The sequence below is a fragment of the Aythya fuligula genome, chromosome Z (genome assembly GCF_009819795.1).
Source record: "Aythya fuligula isolate bAytFul2 chromosome Z, bAytFul2.pri, whole genome shotgun sequence".
NCBI lineage: Eukaryota > Metazoa > Chordata > Aves > Anseriformes > Anatidae > Aythya > Aythya fuligula.
The window spans coordinates 69568549-69589610 of NC_045593.1; the positions used below are offsets into that span (position 1 = coordinate 69568549).

At 44.0% G+C, this 21062-nt stretch overlaps 1 protein-coding gene across 1 annotated transcript in view; it reads right to left on the bottom strand.

The window, feature by feature from the left end:
• Positions 1-416: 416 nt before the first annotated feature.
• The window catches only part of ELP1 (elongator complex protein 1), a 29179-nt gene continuing 8533 nt past the window's right edge, over positions 417-21062 (bottom strand). The window contains exons 9-36 of the mRNA XM_032206079.1: positions 20820-20910; positions 20155-20385; positions 19891-20061; positions 19406-19505; positions 19059-19241; positions 18186-18292; positions 17571-17674; positions 16690-16743; positions 16483-16588; positions 15719-15834; positions 14911-14984; positions 14203-14281; positions 13971-14050; positions 12946-13086; positions 11697-11782; positions 10925-11073; positions 9946-10069; positions 9390-9487; positions 8056-8257; positions 6616-6677; positions 6046-6108; positions 5835-5895; positions 4901-5014; positions 4071-4182; positions 2811-2938; positions 2272-2426; positions 1007-1085; positions 417-561 (exon numbers count right to left, since the gene is read on the bottom strand). Of these exons, the coding sequence (XP_032061970.1) occupies positions 494-561; positions 1007-1085; positions 2272-2426; positions 2811-2938; positions 4071-4182; positions 4901-5014; positions 5835-5895; positions 6046-6108; positions 6616-6677; positions 8056-8257; positions 9390-9487; positions 9946-10069; positions 10925-11073; positions 11697-11782; positions 12946-13086; positions 13971-14050; positions 14203-14281; positions 14911-14984; positions 15719-15834; positions 16483-16588; positions 16690-16743; positions 17571-17674; positions 18186-18292; positions 19059-19241; positions 19406-19505; positions 19891-20061; positions 20155-20385; positions 20820-20910 (3138 nt within the window). The 3' untranslated portion in view covers positions 417-493. The remainder of the gene's footprint in view (positions 562-1006; positions 1086-2271; positions 2427-2810; positions 2939-4070; positions 4183-4900; positions 5015-5834; positions 5896-6045; positions 6109-6615; positions 6678-8055; positions 8258-9389; positions 9488-9945; positions 10070-10924; positions 11074-11696; positions 11783-12945; positions 13087-13970; positions 14051-14202; positions 14282-14910; positions 14985-15718; positions 15835-16482; positions 16589-16689; positions 16744-17570; positions 17675-18185; positions 18293-19058; positions 19242-19405; positions 19506-19890; positions 20062-20154; positions 20386-20819; positions 20911-21062) is intronic.

Here is a 21062-nt window from a genome sequence, read left to right on the forward strand (position 1 = left end):
AACACTCAACTTCAGCAGAGGAAACATAACTTACTTGGTTAGCAGCTGCAGTTTGCCACTAGTACAGGCTTACTGGTGAGATCTCTAAGCCCGGCTGAGCAGCTTAAGACATGACCTGCTCTCACGGCAGGTACTGTACCAGCCACGGGAGGAAGTGTGATGAAGAGAAAAGCACCCGCTGGGCACTCGTGGGTTTGCTTCACCTGGAAGCGAGGGCACAGTGGTGGCACGTGTTGGGTTCAGTCAGCAGCCTTCAGATCTGCACAGTCTGCTACTCCCCACCCCTGCACACAAGCTCTGCTGTGGGATGCAAGCGGCTGACACCATTAGCACGATGCAGTATGGGTCACAGGCACAGCTGCATCGCCTGCAGGGACAGCCCCATGAGCAATAGAGCAGGAACGGCAGGACAACAATGGTTTTATATAAGGGTGTAATGAAATGATAATGAAAAGTGACAGTTCAGAGTCCTCTAGGATTCCTTGGCTTTTAGTTACTGGAGAAGATGCAGTTTCCACTGTAGATTTTTATTGAGTTTTGGTGGAATGAGTAGCTCTGGATCTGAAAGGCAAAGAGAACAAATGTCAGAGCACAGGTTACCAGCAACACAATTTCTCTGGGACCTGTCAACCAATTCATTTGCTTTCTTTCCCATCAAATAACACCGAGAAGTCCCAAACATCGTGTTCACAGCCAGGAGTCTGCTGGAGGACTTTTTCCTGGCAGTTCCAGGAGTAGTAAGGGAAGATGGGAAGAGAACTGAGGACTAATGGGGAAGAGGGCAATTCAGGCAGTAGTTTTAATGCAGGACTTCAGAGAAAATAAAACCTTGTTAAGAAGACTGCTCACTTGTCGCGAGGAAGATGACACCGTAAGGTAAAGCAATCAACTCCTACAGCTGAAGAAACGCTGCGGCTGTTGGCAGGTGTCAATGCTTGAAGAGCCTCAGTGCTCGCTGGCCTCGCTGACATCTCACACCCACACCAAACCCAGAGCCAGAACTAACCTTGTACAACAGGAGCCAGCATCCTCTTCTGCTGATAGGCAGCCATAATGCTGTTAGCAGTTGAGTTGGGACCCAGGACCTGTATGGAGAAGCAATACCCATGTTCCAACCTGTACAGAGGGAGGCTGAGAGCACAGATGCCTACCAAGAAAACTGCTGATAGGCTAGACTCCAGGAGCAAAAGCAGCTGGCTGCAGGAGACCCCACAGCTCAAAGCGATCAGGAATACAGGACCAAAGCCCAGAAACGTCTCAGAAAAGCTGACAGAGAGGCAGAAAGAACTGCTTTGGGACAACCTTTCAGAATACAGAACTTTAATCTCAGTACTTACTTCTTTGCAGCACTTCAAGTGATAGAGTCACTGTGCCTGGGAGTGTTCAAGGAAGGGCTGGACGTGGTGCTTAGGGACATGGTTTAGTGGGTGACATTGGTAGCAGGGGGATGGGTGGACCTGATGATCTTGGAGGGCTTTTCCAACATTAATGATTATGTGATTCTAAGTGCCATGAATTGGCAGGACTACTTTCATTACAGAATCAGCAACATTTAAAGTTCATTGGGGAGCCTCAGCTCCTAAAACCACATTCAGCAGTTTTAATCTCCCCTTAAATGGACACATTAATCAGTGGTAAGGGAAAAGATACTGGGGGACATCTTGTGTTCACCTTGAACGCTCAGAAACTACTCATTACAGAGAAAGACTTTTACTTTGGAAGGGACCTAGTATAGTCCTCATGATTTCTGTGTTAAGCTGAAGCTTGATAAAACTCACCTTTTTGCAGTATACTTTTTATGATACTCTGGTTCAGACCAAACTGACCAATCTGTTTGCTTTTCGTCTAATGATAACGGTATGGACAACCACTATTTCACTACATAAAAGCTATGCTAACACTTCAACCAATAGGGCTGGAAAAGAAAAGAGTGTTCCTTTGTTCTGGAAATTGCTTAAGGAAGAGCTTATGAAAAGAAGTCACGAGGACAAATTAACACATGCCCTATGGGATATGATCATGTCCAACATGGTATTCAGTGGGACAGACACAGCAGGCTGTATCTGTCACACGTATCTAGGGCGTACTGATTCAGAAGTTGCAGCACTTCTATAATGTACTACACATTGCGTCTACTTAAAGTCTGTAGAAAAAGGGGCAGATCTGGAGTGCCAGGGAAAGATTGTGTGTTCTTTGCTGAAGAATGCAAAGCACTACCAACTACTTGGTATTGTATAGCAGGCATCATGAGTGTTGCAGATGAGCACGGACCGGGTTGAGAGAACTCTGCTGCACATCTGGAGTCCAGATTTCTGGGATCGAGGTCTCCATCAGCTGCAAAACCTCTTCCAGGACTTGCTGCAGTCCCACAGCTTGCTCATCAAAACCAAACAGTACAAGCTGCTTCAGAAGGATGTGTACATCTCCTGGAGAGTGAACAGAATACCAAGCAATGATATTTAACATAGGAGTGTGAAATAAACAGCTGTATTGCCCTGGTATCGAGATACAGGACAGGGAGCAACAAATCAGAACTGGTTCTTTGTCCCTACCCAACTGCTAGAGCACCTGAATACAAAATGTGAGCTAAACCTCTCATGGCACTGACAGGTCCTCACTGACCTGCTCCCAAAATTTCAAATGAGGAGACCTCACACTATTAGTTATTCCACCTGGCAGAGGAAGATGAACCGAATAAAAGTCCACCACAGACAGTCTTACGCACCATGAAGCTCCTCTCCTCAGAATACTTATGAAGAGCTGGCCGCGCTCACAAGCTGGAGAGTGGATTAAGATCACTGCCATCCTACCTTTCACATTCTCAACAGCACGGACGCTTTCTCCCAGGACTTCCAGAAGGGCCACATCTTCAAAAGGACTCCCCTCCTTCAAGCTGTATCTCTTGCGTTCAGCCTTGCGCCGGTTCTTTGAGGATCGCCTGGAAAAGACGGATGCTTAATTCTGCTGTGTGCAACAGGATTAGCTGTAACAGGGTGAATTTGAAGATATGTCAACAGCATGCATGCAACTTGTTACCTAAGCCCTTAGTCTCTCCAGTAAAAAGGGTCTGTCTGTATGTTAGCTGATGCATCTTTGCATCAGTATTTAAACACAAGTTGGTAGCTGGGCTGGGAAGCTGTCCTACAGTTTCTCTTCTACAAACACAACTGCTTTGTGTTCCAGCAAGGTCAAAGCATCATTCTAAGCACAGAGTAGGGTAAATTGTTTGACAACGGTTGCTAGCAGGCAAAAGTGAACTCCACTTGGAACAGTTTGGTGCCATGGTCTGTGCTTGCCTGTGCACATTTTAATTTCTGCTATCTCCACAAGCTGTGCACTAACACAGCCCAGCTCCTGGCCCATTATCACAGGGAAACAACTTCTAATCAGAGGCCATTATTAGTTACCTAATGACCCAAAATGATCAGCACACTCTGACACAGATATGCTGAATACTATGGTTGCGTTCTCTTTTCACCTGAGCCACAGAAAGTGCCCTGAAAAAAAAACATGTTTTTTCCACAGCTCTATCTTTTCAAGATTTCAACTAGGGAGTCCAGAAGTGGCCCCACAAACTACACCAACCTTTAACACAGCCCGCCCCACACCGCAGCTTATATTATGAAGAGCACTCAAAAGCAACACAGAAGCTCACTGTGGGAAGAGAACAGGTATGAAATTATATAATGAGCCCCAACTATTAAAATGCAAAGCTTAAGACAAAGAGCACAAGCTGTTAATGTTTGAGAAACTCTGCCTAGTTCCTGTGTCAAAACTCCCACAGCCAGCTATTCTGGCAACGTGCCAGCTGCCTACAGAGCCAGCTCCTGCACAGAGCCTGTGCTCACAGCTCCTCTGCTGGGCATTCACTTCCTGCACTACTAGCTTCTGGCATTTTCTGCTCTCTCCCCTCCAACAAGAGTTAAAATAACCAAGAAATGCCTGTAATTAAAACAGTTTCAAGGCATGTACAGCTGCTAGGAAGAGCATGCCAAACATGAGCAAACTGCCCTCCCAAATAAAGGCTGATGCCAGGGCAGCCACCATCTAATTTGGAGGCAGATACCTACGCTGATATTCTTGAATTGCTGTGTGAGTATTTGCTGTTCATGTCGCTAGCTGTCACAACACTGCTGGTTTCAGAAAAAAGATCCAATTCTGGGCAATTTGGCATTTCATAATCTGCAAAACACATTAACAACTGTCACAGCATGGAAAAAGGTCACAGTTATTCCAAGCCTTCTCTCTGGGTAACCTATGTGGCTTTCTGCAAAAGCAGCCTGGGCAGATTTGTTCTACCTGTTGGTGCACCGGAGCCCTGCGGCTCTCAGCCCACTCAGCCCGCACACAAGAAGAAAGAGAAATTGTGAGAAGAGCGTGGCTCCTCTGCCTTGGCAGGGACTGTGATTATTCAATGGCACACTCAGAGGGATGACAATCTCAGTGCAGCAGATCTGGACCAGGACAGAACGTTCTGCTTTCAGAAAACTTTCCCGAAGCCAGTGTGTTCTTGCAGGTGTGTATGCCTAGGAGGTACTCAGCACAAAGGATGTGCTAAGCACGGCCTGACCCAGGCAAGCTGCCATTGTGGAGACAGTGCCATCTCATTCTGAAGTGCTCTCAGTTGTGTTTAGCATTCTTATCCCAAGAAAGCTGTGACACAGATAGCAGTGAAAATAAAGCTCTTAATGGAATGGGTCAAGGTCAAACAATTGCACCTCAACTACGGTGCAAGGGGTGGGGTGAGAAAAATGCTGTTTCTGGGGTGGTAGATACCACTGGAGCTACAAGAGGGTACACTGCAGCTCCATCAGGGTAAATAAGAACCACAAAATTAAAAAAAAAAAGGATAATCACAGTTACTTATGCAAAAGAAAGTCATATGCATTTTAATACAAACCATGCAGGCTCTCACTAGCCTTCTCCTTCAGCTCTCGGACTACCTGCAGGCGACTCTTATGGCGAAGAAATGCTGTTTTCTGAGAATCTAGGAACATCAGCTGACTTTTCTGGGCTGCTCAATAACAAAAAAAAGATCAGATCCAAGGTAAGAACATGAACATTTGTACAAGGGAGTCAGAAGAGTATTCTTACACAAGGAGCTTGAAGAAACACAGTCCTCCAAGCACCTTGGAAGTCAGGTGTAAAGCACCCAAAAGGACTCATGCGGAAGGAAATTCAAAGCTAGTAGTACAAGAGCACACCAAACTTAAATGCAGCTGGGTGTGGAAAGAACTAACTGGCTAGACAAGCATCTCTGGAACAGGAGTCTGTTTCTAATACAGGAAGAGAAGAAAGCTCTGTGAACACATCTCTTTACATTAATTAGGTTCAAGCTAAACAAAAATATCGCTGAACTCACATAGCCTATTGCCCATAGCATGAGAACAAAGAACATCTGACAGCTATCAAACATCTTCCGGGGCTGAAGAGAGAATACTGGTATCAAATAATATTTTCAAAAGAGCTTCTTTAACAAACAGCAGTTTTCGTAGCCCATAAATCTGCCACCACACATTTGTGTGCTGGAACAAGGGCTGTTTTCCTTGTTCATAGACATGTAAACACCTACTCCCTTGCAGTCTGTGACTGTGAAGTCTGAAAAAGCTCAAAAGCTTAACTAAACTGAAAAGAGCCTATGGCAACTGCAGAGCTTCAAACGTTCAGTAGAATGCTGGCAAATGCAGCTAACTGGCCAACATCAGCTGGGCAGAATCAAAGCATCCTTCCATACAGCTTCCCGTACGAGTGTGCTATGGCTTCCCACAGGCCCAGCGAAGACCTCCTTCCACCTCCTCAGCACAGCAAAGTTTCAGGTTTGTGCACAGATTTACCTTCCAGGATGGCGGGTTTGAAGTTGGTCTCCAAGATATCCAGCCTATCATACTTGTGAATCTGAATCAGGAAAAGGAAACAAGATATTATTTGGAGATCTAACCTGGACTCCATCCCTGTTCTTGCACTCTAAAAAAAATAAAAAATAATTATATCCACTTCTTGCTATCCAGACAGTATTTCTGGTTCTTGAAATTTGAAATTCCTTACCACTCTTAAAGCTTCTTCCCACAAAGCCCCTTCTAGAAGGAGGAGAACAGCCTCTTCGTAGTCCTGGAAAGACAGAGCAACTGTTGCTACTGATGCTAGAAGTACGCATTTGGGTAGCACCCACATGATGCGTGCTTCTACTCAGCAACATCAGTCACACGAATACAGCTGTGCCCAGTACCTTGGAGTGCTGACACAAACAAAAAGCTCTCATTAAAAATAAACAAAACAAAACAAACAAACACAACAAAAGCCCCTTTTGAAGGGAAAGTCCCTCTGGAACTCATAATTCTTTATTCCAGCACTCATACTTCAGCTTTCTGAACCTTTTCATACCAAAGCAGAAGTAACTTCATGAGTAGAAAACCTGGGGACACAGCATTCATCTACTCCCTGATTGCTGCATCACCCAGACCTTCTCTGCCATTCCAAAAGGAACTCATGGCACAGAGTGTTCTGTAGTCAGCACATATGGAGTCACATGCAGCCCAGGAGAACAGAAAAAATAAAAGATGGAGCTTATCTTGGACAGAGGATGTTGCTGGGGCACAGACAGGAGAGGCACATTACCTGAGCGTACTGCTCCAGGAGCACGGCTGCCTCCGCATGCCTTCTCTGTTCAACCAGTTTTCCTATGAGAAAAGGTGGAGTTCAGCTTTTCAGGAGCAGCTGGATTTTCGACTACAAAACAATAAAGTACAGGAACATCCCACTCACTGTAGCACCTTCTACCTGCTCAGACACTTATTTAATCTGCATGATAAAAAGAAGGGCTGCCTGATGTCGAGAATTCATTAACCTGTATCATCATCAGCCAGTTGCTTGTGAAATTGATGATTCTTGTCTCTCATAGCCACTTGAAGAACCTCTCCCCTACAGTTTTAGACAGAAATAGTGAAGAGTCCCCTGAGTGGAGGAAGGCAGGATGTAAACAGGAAATCTCTCTTGAAAGCTTCAGTGTATCACAGTCTCAGTATCTGCTGGGAGAATTATGTCTGTTGCTCTCTGTGGTATAGGCAGGAAGCACCAAACCTATGGGATTCAAGACTTATAGTCCCTTAAAACTTAGGACCAGCTTTAGCACTGGCTTTTCTGTTAGGGTGTAAGTGAGAAAATGATACACAGGGCCAAGGAAAAAAAAAAAAGAAAGAAATTACCTAAGCAAATTGCATCGAATTTTATGTGCTCATCCTGCTAAATTACAGTTGTGATTTAAGAGGGGGCACTAGAAAAAGCATTAAAGGCAAGTCATGAAGGATCCAAACTGCATTAAGTGATAGAAAAATAAAATACTGGAATATCCAAATCTGGAAGACTACTCCCAGAAGCCATTCCCACTGTTTAAGGGGTTCTTCATAAACTCTGCCTCTGAGTACAGCAAAACCCAGGATTATGCTCCATTTTCTTGCTGAAATACGTGCCAGGCTCACGACACATCTCATGCATGAAGCCTCGTGTTTCTTAGTGAGCACAAACTCTTAAGAGAACCCATCTTTTTTTCCGGCAGTAGGACCACACGTAGCTTTATGTGTACCTGCCTGTCCTGACTGCTAGCAGGCTTTACGGAGAAAACATGAAGATGGAGCACCAAATTCTGCAACAGCCTTTAAGGTCTGTGGCTAGGCAATATCAGTGTGCACAGCATCTGGAGGACTCAGTCACGTCAGATGCTTTAAACAATCTCCATTCCCTGAGGTTAACCAAGGAAACAATCTGGAACAGCAGTTCAGCAACAGGTTGCAAGGAAAATGCAAGAACCAGTCAGCCCCGGGTAGCCAAGGCCATAACTAGCTCGGCAACTCTGGGGTGCCAACCAGCTCAGCCCCAGCATCTTTTGGTTCCTGTGAGAAACAAAGGTGATGTGCAATCACATAAACCCATGGGAATTACAGTCCTTTAAGAAAAACACTGAAGACTGAGGCTTTCTCTGATTTTAATGAAAAATCAGAACGAACGAGAAATAAAAGCAGCCAGTTTTGGTCTGCTCACCTCCACCCTCTCAAAGCCTACCTGCCATGCTCTGTGCCAGGCTGGACAGCTTATCCGTCGTGTAACCAAGCCGTGAAGCCATGCACAGGGCTTGCTGCCAGCTGCCACTGCTCAGAAATGCATCGAGTGCTTTTGCAAAGATGCCAGCCCGAGCAAATATCAGTGCAGCCTGTTCATAAAGCTGCTTCTGAATCAAATACTCCCCATATGCATCGCTGATATCCTGCAAGACAGGGACAAAAGAGAAGTAAGAAATCAGCTGTGGAGTCAGCAGCAGTCCTACACTAGTGAGAATTAAATGGATATCATCCCCTGAGGAACCTCCAGGCACAATGTTCTACCTCATTTCAAACTTTTTATCAGCTGAAGGGTTTTGATCAGCACACACAGACTTTTAATACAGTACTAAAGTAAGAGACATAAGGAAATACCTAACTTACCAAACTGGGTAACCTACAAACTGCAGGAAATCAGCCCCTTCTTCCCTACTCCAACCAGTAATTTTTGTTAGGTCTCCCTGAACCATGTCACCCTAGGAGTCAAAGACTGGGGCAAGAGGGTGCAGGCCCTTGAACTCTGTAGGCACAGGCTGTTCAAAATCAATACATGCAGCTTCTCTAGGCTATTCCAAGCTCACAATCTATATCAAGAAGGGGATGATATATTTGACTGGAGTAATACAGAAAGAATAAAAGACTCCATATTAAGCCAGAAACAAATCTCTCTCGAGAGAGACCTTTCTACTGTCACCTTGCTGCAGAAAGACAAGTTTCTGCATCACCCTTCTTACTTCTTCACCAACTTCTTTTACAAAGGCTTGTTTGTTGTATACTTAAAAAAAAAAAAAATTAAATTAAATGCATTCATTTACATTTGACAATAGCCTTGGGCAAGCTACAGTTCTTCAGTACTGAAATCTACAAGGGACTCTACATGCTAGAAAAGGGCACACCTAAGAGTGCTTCAAGCTCTCTAACGCTCTCCAGAATAGTTTACAGACAACAAAATGTCCCCATACAACCTGCAAGTGCTACACAGAAAACCTGTATCACAAACATCAAGATGAGTACACCACAAGACAGCACAGCAGAAACCAAACTCCCAGGTGCTCTCTTGGACATGAGATCAAAGAAGTAACAGCCACTCTTTCAATGACCAGACCTAGCAGGCTCAGCGCTAAGAGTAATTCCAGGTATGTTGGAGAAAGGTCTCAGACAACACAGGAGGAGCAAACGCCCTACAAAACCTGAATGCAAGTGACTGTTGTCTCACTCCTGCCCTCACTCAAGGTGCGGGGGATATGCAAACAACTATGTGAGAGAATTAAAAACCTGCATGCTACACATGCTACACACCTTGTACTCCTGAGTGCTTGAGGCGTACAGCTTCAAGGCTTCACAATACAGATTCTGATCTTTCACCAAGTTCAGAAACTCAGAGAAGTGTTCAGGACCTGCAGAGATATTTTATTTTTTGTAGCAACAAAAGAGAAAGTACATGACTCCCACGGACCCCACCCAGACAGGGTTCATTTTATTAAGAAGCAACAAGAGGTGCTTTGGTGCAAGGTCGTAAGTGCACCTACTCTATCACCCCAAACCCAAGGGATTCACTTTCTTAAGGTTTGCTTCACTTTTGCCAGCAGAGTTAACTGGGGAAAAGTCAACAGCAACTGGAAGAAAACAAAGGCTTATGCTTCACAATCGCAGGACAGTACACACATGCCCACCTTTCTCCCTGCCCCAAGCTACACTACAAAAACTATGGAGAAAAAGTTAACCAAGCATTACCGGGAGAGAAGATGACCTTGTGAAATTCTCCTTCTTTAGCTATTTCCCCCCAAAGGTTCTTTGAAAGAAAAATGTTCTACTACAGAATTTCTTAGAGATGCTGCATGTGCAGGACACCTACCACATTTGCTGAGGTGTCCAAGAGCTTTTGCATATCTCTTCAAATGTTTGTCTATGGTGTACCGCTGATAATTGGTCTCCATCTTCTGGAGAGTATTTAAGAAGGGTAAATATTCTTTTGGGTCCTGTGAAGAATAATAATATAAACAGCAGCTTAGTTAGTCTGATAAAATCCTTATTCACACCCCATCTTCAACAGCAGACAGCCCCAAATTTTAAATTATATCATAACACACTAAAGAAAATTTTTCATTAAAATGTAAGCCATCCTGGAGAATCAGTTCTGTGTATGTACTCTTGCCTGGTAACTTAAATTACCAGGCTCACACATGAACTTCAGCACTATCCAGAGACTATGGACACTTAAAATTAAAATTCCCATGTATTTGATATGCATCACACTTAATATTGTTTACTAGTAGCTATTATCATATGTAAATTTGCCTTTATACAGCTGCCTGGTATCTTCCACACCAGAAGTCATGAAAACCACATTCCTGTGTTTTAAGCCCGTTAACACAAAGAGGATGTTTTAATTGACAGGCAACAGGCTCTGCTGTAACATCTGGAAACTCTGTGAAGATCCTGACGGGGATTTTCATTGAGACTTCAAGTTACAGATGCTGGAAGATACGCACTGTTGTTGTAGCCACCACCAACTAAGCAAAAACTGAAAGAGTACAGAACTAGAATGCAGCCACAATGCTGTAGACGATAGTCCTCCCCTACTCTGCAGTGCTGCTCTAGAACAGACCTGTATCACTTTGAGCACAAGCAAGTTCCCTAATTTGTGCTCAAAGAGTACTAATAGATGCAGAGGCATGCCATATTCCTCGCATCACCCCAAACACACAGAGGACCTGAGCAACTGAAATCCTGCCTGTGCAGAGAGCTACAACTAATAAAACATGTGGGCTGACTCACAAACTACAATGAACCTTTGGGAAAGAAAACTGTTCACTGAAACTATAAACCAAGACCTTTTGAGACTTTTCTGCCACCATGATGACTAAATCAAAGTCATATGTGCCCAGGGAGTAATCATACAGTTCATTGACATCCACAAGGAAAAGCAGGTATTTTAGTGCTTCCTCTGCACTCACAGCTGTGACATTTGGAGAAATGCTCTCTGTAATGAAAGAAACACAACATCAGTCACATCATTAGCAGTGGAACACCGGTCTGAGAAATGGATGCAGTATCTAGCACAACCTTAACACCACATAAAGACCACTAAACTGATGGCTCACTCCACCTTGCAGGAGGGGTTACTTGGCTGTTTGCAGAGTCTTTCCCACACAGCTTCAAAAAACATCCCAAGCACAGTAATTTATGCAGCGTGCTATAGTGACAAGTCAGAAGTATCAGCACAGAATAAAAGCACAGTCTAACAGTTTGAGGCACCAGGACCTAGAACAGAAACCTCCTACTCCATGCTGGGAGAAACTCAGTTCTGAACTGAAAGACAAAACAGCTCCAGCTCTTGCCTGTCTGCTGACATACCTAGACAAAGGATGAGCAAAGGGTAGGCACAAAACCTAAGAAGGGTAAGTACAAAACTACTCATCATAGCTGACAAACTGCTGTTCTATTAACAGCAGTTTCAAGTTTCATAGTTAGTTTCAGGAACATTTCTTTTTTCTGACAACCTCCACAAACAGCCACCTTAAAATAATTTTCAGGGTAAACCATGCTAACAATGAAAGCTCTAAACTCCACATATTTTCAACTCTTGTGTTCCTGATACAACACCTCGAAGATTATGAACCTTCTGGAGAGCAATTTCCAGTTCTGGAGGATTTTTCTTTACATGTGCTGTCAGTATTGATAGGCAGTATCTAAAAAAAACAGAAGCAGTAGATGAAAAAATTAGACAACTCTTTCTTTAAAGAAAAGATCATCTTTAAAGGTCCCTTCCAACCCAAACCATTCTACAGTTCTGTGAAAGAAAAAAACTACTCAAGCTTTTTCAATGAAAACAGAGAACAAGAGGAGAACCAAATATACCAAAGAGATTTATTTATTTATTTATTTATTTAATTTAAATTAGAATAGATTAAATTTAATTTAAAATTTATTATTTTTTTTAAATTTAAATTAAATTTTCCCAAACATACTGCAAGACTGGAGGTGTGTTTTGAGTAGAATGAGCTTTCTTGCTATGCCAGACAGTATGAATGGAGAGGTAACACCCATCAAAAAGCTCAGATTGCTGGGTGTAATTTTCCAGATTAAATTTGGCATTTTTTATTTTTTATTTTTAATAAAAATGAAAGCTTTCTAGGAGGTTATTTCCACATTCATATTATTCACATGTACTATTTCAAAACAGGTTTCCCATGTAAGGAAATGCTTTGATTACCAACACAGTTTGCTGTAAAGTGTCTTAGTTTTCAAGGTACAGCAACAACCCACTGTCTGCTGCTCCTGTATCCACTGTTTCACACGTGAGTTGCCCAGGATTTAACACTGCTTCACCAACCACTGATATTATCCTATTTTCCCACCCTTTAATTTTTGTCTAGTCTTGATTCATCCAAGGAGGATGGTGACAAAAAGGTAACCATTCAGAAATACAGCTGAAGATTTACAAAAATAATTCAGTCTCAGACAGAACAGCTGAGGTTTTTCTGAAATGCCATCTGCTCCATAAAGCCAGCACTTCCCTGGGATGACAATCTTGCTCATCTCTCTCCATCCCCCATGTCACACAGTGTTCCTAAATTCAGTCTGTTTTTCAAACCCTTGTAGGCGTCCTGCCTCTATTTCTTTAATACTTCAGGGAAAAGATATTTTGCTATCTCTGGAATTATTAGATGCTGTGCTTTTCAGAAGAGTATCCTCAGCAGATAGTAGGTACAGCGATACAGGCTTTGCAGAGCACAGGTTCACCTCAGGGGATCCAAAGCAAAATAACTGACATTAAGGACAGCTTCGCTTTTCTGCTAGTGATTTAACAGAAATCTCTCTAGTAGTTCCTTCACCATAAGCAAATGCTCACTTTTCAGGGTCAATACGCTCCATGGCAACTCTCATCATATCACATATGAGGTTTACTTTCTTCTGATCGAGATGCTGACGTGGTTGAGCATTACTGCTACCATTCGGAGTCAGGTACATGCTCTTTGTGAAATCTTCCTCCCTAAATAAAAAGACATGAATACCAGCCTGGTCCATCACTTAGTTCAGCACAAAGACAGTAACATTAAAACACAGAAATGTATGCAGAAACAAAATAGCTCATATGTCATTCAGCGCAGACAAACAATCTGCCACACTACCAGAAAGCTCTCCAACATCTCTTATCCATCCCAATTGATTTTTAGCCAAATGAGGTACTGAAAAAAAAACAAGAACTGGTCAGAGCTGCTGTAGTTACACAAGACTTGGAAGGTAGTATTTTCAAGATACAGCTGCATTCTACTAAATCCACTGTGGAGGCGCTGGGCAAAGAACGCTTCTGAAAATTAAGACATTTGATTTTACTTCTAGACAAAGATTTAAGGTCAGGTCAAAACTGAAAATAGACACAGAGAAGACGAGTGTTAGCTCTAGTTCCCAAACAAATTACTTCAGCAAGCCTGAGAAGTCTTGAAGCTACCAGTGCTTTAAAACCTCTTTGTTACTCAACCTCAGAAAGAAATCAGGGCGTCTGATTTGGGAATCTAAACAAGTAACTTGGCTTCAGGTCTCAGACAAACAGGGCTGTCATGCCTTTCTTTATAGGGGTACAAAACCTTTTCTGTCAACATTTGTCCTTCTACAGAAAGCCAGCAGACAAGTCAAAGCAGTCAGATGGTGTCCTAACAACCCCTTAGTGGAAAAATGTAATGATTGCCTCCAAGTTGAAATTCCCCAAAAGATACACTTACTGTCCTTGAAACAACTGAGCTCACTTGAGTTTTTATGACCCAGCACATCAGATTTGTCTGAGTCCTTCCACTGAAACTGAATAGCTGCCAATACTTTGTCAAAACAATCCACCACCAATTACATGCATGCTTTCATTTGCAGAATTATACTCACTTCAGTTCTGTGAAAAACAAGTTGATATGGTTCACAGAATCTATTTGCTTGATAAAGGTTTCTACGTTTTCCAGAAATACCTGAAATGAACAAGAGTATTGCTACTGTTATTCTGACAAGTACAGGAACTACAGGAGCAAGTTCAAAGACCTTCTTTGAATGTACAAGATGAAGGAATCCGACCAGACTAGATGGATATGGAAAAGGACACAACAGAACTGGGCATACTTGCCTTGGGATTGTGGTCATAGAGAAGATTGAGGTTGATCCTCAGCTTCCTCATGCACTGAAATGCTTCCCTGAACATAAGCCTGGGGGAATGAGTCAAGAGGGACAGTTTACATATTGGATAGGTACAGTATCCACAAACAGAGGCAGCTCACTAGAGGTAACTACAGACCCAGCTGGAGGGGAACAACAGCCTAGGCAACAAGCCACGTAGACTGCCTTCCAGAAAAACCGTGCGAGGTCAGTCCTCTTCACTGCCAGCCTCTGCAGTTGAGCGGACCAGTAGATCAGGTTGCAGTAGGTCGGGGACAGGCTTTGAGTTTTTATATTCCTCTCTTAGAGAACTACACTTAAGTCTAATGGAACAACTTCTCTTTCAGAGAACTTGAACAAAATTATTTAGCAAATACAACATGAAAAATAGCAAGCAAGTCATGAAGGGATCAAAACGTCTGGAGAACGGAGCAGACCAAGATCTCTCCCACCCACTCAGTCTTAGTACATAAATAAGCCCCTCAATGGTGAAATGTGAGTCAGATGGGACTGCTGAAATTTGGATTTCTAGGTGGTAGACCCAGAAACAGTTTCATTCCTACCTAGAAAGCCAGTTTCTTTGAGTCCAGCCTCCCATCCTTCTGCAGCACTACGAGAGATGGGCTCTGAACAGCTCAGCATGGGGGAGGGAAGACCAGAATATGCCGGCACCATTTACCTGTCTAGCCACTTTCGAATCTGGGCAAGAACCAGAGCTCGGTGGTGAACGGTCTCCAGATTTCCTCTTGGCATCTATAGCATAAGATCCACATCATTATTTCTTGTAGCTACTCAGCCTACATAGAAGACAAAGTGAGGATAGGCTAACTCTTCTAGGCTTGTCTGCTATTTGCAGTTTCACGTGCTTGTTTGTTCACCTCAAAGAACAGTTTCACTTAACCTGAATCATCTGAAAATTCTCTCAGCTCAGGAACATTCCTTCCTTAGGAGGCTAGACCCCACACAACAGGACAAGACACAGAGCAAACTGATTTGGCTCTCAGGTTCTCGCTGCTCTGAAGAGGATGTTAGGCTACAGACCTCCAGAGGTCCGTAACAGATGAATCCTTCCATGTCCTGTGAGCCTCTGCTGGTTCTCAAGAGTGAGCACAGCACTCAAAATTCGGACAAACTTGATGCCAAATCTAATGGAGGGTTGCTAGAACATACAGTGAGTACAAAGAGGCGGGTCTGAGATTCACAGAAGAGGCCACAATACATAACATTAATCTGCCTCAGCCAGTAGGAATTTGAACACCACCCCCAGTTTGGTATGAACACAGTTGTCTGTGCTCCAACTAACTCCCAGAGACATGCTCAAAATCGCTCCATATCTAGCCTAGAGATTGGAAGTGCTGTGCTGCAGCAGCACAGGAGATCAGCTTTGTAGTGCTGTGTGCATTATTTGCAGATTGATCAGCTACCTACTGAGACAAGCCCTCTACACCCCACCAGCAAACCTCAGCAGACACGTGCAGAGCACTGACCTGTAGCACAACCTTTGTGTCCTGGGGCACAACGGTGACGATACGCGAGCCTCGCTCCACCTTGCGCAGCGTCTCGCTGTTAGGGGCTGCAGCACTGCTCAGGCCAGCCTGAAGGGCTGAAGACAGCAGTTATCAGCAGACACGCACACACGCCCCTGCACAGTGCCACCTGCACAGCTTTCCTGTGTAGCTCTGCAAGGTCTCCTACTTCCCCAGCTCAGTCAACAACACATCGATGGTCCTTAATGGCTGCAAGCAGGTCGAGAACCTTTTAGCGCTGAGCAGTGCTGTACAAAGTAGAGGTGTGCCCTCTATACACCGGGAACATAAAGCTTAATGCACCAGAGAGAGGAGCACTGAAAGCTGTAGAGCGCCAATAACCTGTCATCCTGACCCTCATGAGGGCCTCATCTCCCTAATGGACAGAAACTCTTCCTGTTGGGATCCCTTCTCTGCCACATGCCCTTGAATACCAGAGTGCCTTTTCTGTTTTTGGACATGTAGGGAAGGAGAGAATGCAGAGCTAAGCTGTTGAAAATAGGGAAGGAACAACCATAGGACAAATCCTGCTCCCTGAGAGGAATGTATGATATTCAGAGTCATTCTCCTGTGCTCCTTCCTCTCTTGTAGATTTTTGCAAGCAGCTCTCTTCCTCTGTCCTAAAGTAGCTGCTTTGAATGACCCAAATACAGCAGGTTTGGATGTGGAAAAATGGGGACACGTTGCAGGTCCAAGACAATGGCCATGGCAGAACTGGCATTTACCTTTCACTGTTAGGTCCTTCAAACAGAAGCACTGACAGGTGTGGGAGTTGGTTGTCACCAACAAAAATTCATTGTATGTTGCAAATGAGGTGATGTTGGAAGCAACCTGTAGAAAAATTACTATGTTTATTGCTGTATAGAGCACAAAAGGAAATCTGCCTTTGGCAGAGGAAAAGGGGACAGAGTAAGGGGAAAATGCTTTGGTACCTCAGTGTCATTAACAAAAAAACGGCATCGATCAGTGAGGCCCAAGATCACCTCCTGTAAATGAAAAGGATGACAAGTGTAAGGAATCAGTGTCTCAATCTCCAGTGTTTCACCACAGTGACTGGCAATGGATTCGAGTGCTTTACAACTGAGTATCAACTACTTCATGTGAACGATCTAGAAAAGCCGGACAGGAAGTCAGGCAGTCTCTATTCCAGGAGGGTTTACCTAAGTGTCTTTAAATACTTCTGGCTGGAAAACTAGCTTGGTTTACCCTGTCACAGAAACATAACAAAAGCAGAAGCCACACCAGACCATTTCGTTTATTTTATTTAGCAGCTTTAGGTGCAAAATAACAGAGGATAGACACTAGTAGAGAGGAGAAGAGATTAAAGCAACTCCATACCACACTCACCTGGATACCCACTGAAGGAAAGAAACCCTGAAAATAGCAGCAAAATAGCTAGTGATTCCTTAAGCTGTTGTTGGTGATGGTTTCTCGATAGCTACAGGAAACACTACTAGCAGCAGATCTGCAGTAACTCAGAGCAGATGTATTTGCTAAAAGGATAGCTTCAAATAAAACAGAGCAAAATGCTGTTTTCACAGAGCACAGCAGTAACTGATGAAAATCTTAGAATTGAAATTTCTTGCTCTTCAATTAGATTATTCATGAAATTAACAGGAAGGGGAGATTGGATGTTAACTACAAGCCATCAGAAATGCTCTAGAAGACAAGGAAAGATGTGCTGTCATATCTGCATAGAGCCTTACAAAGAACCCAGTTAAGTATCACTGGACCCTGGGCAGAAAATTATGGTGCACGTTTGACACAAAGAACAAATAAGTTAGGAGTTCAAACTGCTCACAGTCTTACTTACTTCACCACCGATCCTCGTGAGAGCAGTCTGCACGCAAAGCTGGGGGAACTGGACAGCACAGCCACTGCTACTCTGCCAGGGCTCAAGGACTGGAGGAGAAGCCTCTGAAGAGCAAAGAAGATCAGACTGTTTTCCAGCCTAAGATTCAGACATTACAGCCACATAATATAAATCCCAGGAAACCACAGCTGCAAGTATCTGACAGTATCAGACATGGAGAGGAGGAATATTAAAATGTAAGTCCAGCACATGGCAGAATAGAAGGTGGTAACTTCTAGAGGCTCAGAAGCGACTTTATTCTACTACAGAACAAGAAGCACCAAGGATGTGGCAATTCAGTCACCACTTCTGAAGCCTCTAAACCTGTTGTCATCTTTTCAAATGACAAAGTCAGAGCTATCATTCTCAACAACGTTAACTGCTCTCAGTTGAAAATCACTAATTCTAATCAATTTGTGGGGCTAAAAGGAGCATGAAATCCAGCACTAACCACTATCAAGGGTCATGTTCCCATGTTCCTGCAAGTCAAATCATCATTAAATGTTTTAAGATTTTATTTATTTTTTTAAAACAACTACACCTCGGGCCAGGGGGCCTTAATAGGGTCCAGCTTACCCCAGAGGTACTTCAGGATCCGTCCATCGGCTAGCTGTAGAGCTACAGTTTTGGTCACTGGGCTGCAGCACAGGCTTATCACTTCTCCATCTACAGGCACAGACAACCTGGAGCAAGGTACAAAAGACACAGAGCATCAGTCACGGTGGATACCTTTAACACCCCAATCCTCCATTTCCTGGGGCCAGAGTGAAGGGTGTAGATCTCCAGCCCGGACCCATGTCTTTGTCATGTAAATCCTTACATCCTTCTTCAGTCTTTTCACACTTACATGAGCTGACACTGGTAAAAAAAAAAAGAGCACTAACAACTTGTGTCAATTAGTGTTTGCCTAGCTGTGCTAGTCACTGTCTGCACACTTACAGCACCCTGCAAAACCCACACTTCTTTTGTTCCAATCTACAGTTCACATGCAAATTACCCTGCCTTTGCCTTGTAAGTGCTGCAGAAAGTGACTCTCAGGATCTCTCTGTGAAGCATATTTTTGTAGTCCACTTGGCTTCCTTTCATGCTGACTGCACAAAGACCAGCAGGAGGAAGACAGGAATAACAAAAGGCTACCAGTCCTCTCTGGACTTTAGTAATGTGGACAAAGGGTAGAACTGAGAAACTTGCTCCAAGGGCCTGGACTTCAGAGAAGGTAACAGAGATATCCTGCACTGACACGGGCATGCTGGCATACCAAGTCTTGTTAGGCTGGGTGTAGGCATTAGGACTACATGCAGGCAGCTTCATGAGCTGTTTTGTTCTCCTGCAGGAAGACAGCCAAATCCCCCAAGGCCAGTCCCCCAACAGCCTCCAGGATGCATGAGAGAATTCCTTCTAAGCCCCAAGGCACTCTCAGACCTCACCCACTACTGCAATCTCTTGTACCGTAAATTCAGGTGCTCTTCTTCAGCTCCAGTCACATGAGGTGCTGCAGTCAGGTGGTGAAGGACAGACTGAGAAGCACACTGATTCTGACCGACCACCAGGAAGCTGTCATCTGGCAGCCAGGTCAGAGATCGGAGCCCAAGAGGATGCATCATCTCATCGGCGCTGCTGCCCAGATCAACTCTGTCATGAAATAAGAAAGACCATGAAGAAAATAGAACTCTATTTTAGTTTTTACATCAAAAACCTCACTGCAGAAAGCCAAGATCCTCCTAGGCACAGCCTGGCTGTAGAGACACACAGCATGGCTAGGAATCCACTCTGCAGTTGCACTAGTTCTGTATTACCTGTATGTTTTATCCAGGTGTGGCGTTTCCACATTGGCTTTAAATCCATTTCCACCCACAGCTCCTAACCTGATAGCGGGATCCTTCACTGTCCTCTGTCCTAACAAACACAGAACAAAATAGAGTTCAGACATTCTGCCAACAGAGTCCCTTCCATTTTCATCCTTATAAAAAAACCACAGATGCTACAGGAAGTGATTATGAAAATATAAAATATACCACCCCTACATGTACAACCAGCACATCCTCCTCCTTATTAACATTCACCCTGAGGAACAGAACTACCTTGTAATGTCGCAAAGCATAACCGAGAGGCTGTGGCAGCGGTCTCTTGTCCAACAGCACACTGAGTATTACCCTGTTCATAGGAGTGCTTCGGGAAGCGCTGGGCAGCTCAAACAGACCCTGTACAGCTAATCCCAGATTGATTCCAAGTGTCAGGGACAGGGTTTCTGTTAAAAAGCAATAGTGAAACATACTCTCACCATATCTGTACACAGTGATCTTGTTATCAGCATCCAGGACAGCCATGTCTCCACTATGTTTAGGATCTGTGTGAAATGCAACCTGATTAACTGCTTGTTTGAGCTGAAGCTCATAGGTACACATGGGCGGAGGCACCACAGCATGCTGGAATGCCGTGACAAGCACTTTATCTGTGGAAGAAAGCAGAAAGAAACCAAGCTGTAACAAGTTTCAAATGTCAGAAAGGCTCTTATTAGGTTCTTTACTGAAAGCAGGAGTCTTACCTCCATCTATGACAGCCACATTTGCCATGTGCTGGCTGTTCTGCCCCATCCCATGGTCTGTGGTCCAGTGCCAGTCATAGCAGAGGTACTGCCAGCCCTGGCAGAGCACATGCAGCCTATATGGGACCACTGGGTCCCACAGCAGTGACACCAGCTTATTTTTTTCCATGTTGCCAAAATGCAGACTTTGCTTCAAGTACCAGTGATAGTTCCCTGTGGTCCATAGCTGAACTATAGATAAAAAAAATAAATAAAGTTACCAGACATTACTACTTGAGACCCATCTCAAACCCTCCCCACTGCTCTTCTGCAGGCGATTTAACAGTTTTACCCTCCAGACCATGGGCTCTGTCATACAACACCCTGCACAAGACAATTGCAACCCCTGATTTAAATCAAAGGAGTTGATCTTAGAATTCCTCTATCTCTCCTCTCTGAGAAGGGAAGGGATCACACCCTAAGCATTCCATGTAATACCACCTTCAGATACAGCAACCTGGGAGATGCTTTGAGCTCAAGCTAGCTAGCGTTTCTTCCTGACCTGCAGAGGGATCTCAAAGCTGTAGATAAACCATCCCAAAGTCTCTTCTCCTGCAGAGGAATATCCTTTGCTGACCACATTCACAGGCAAGTGTAAAATCCAGAGCCTCACAGAGCGCTCTCACCGTAACTGTTTGGGTTGGAGTTTTCAGTCTTCAGCTCTTCCAGCCATATAGCCAGGACCGTGGAATCTGCATTCCAAAGCAGTTCATTAACCTGCAGAAACAAAAGATGGCTCTTACTGGATACCGCTGCCTCTGCAAAGACTGGGTACATTTCAGATCAGTTCTCAAGACCATGAGTTGTTCCTTACGTTCAACAAGGTAAGGTACATGCCTTAATGTACTAACACAGTACTTGCATACTGC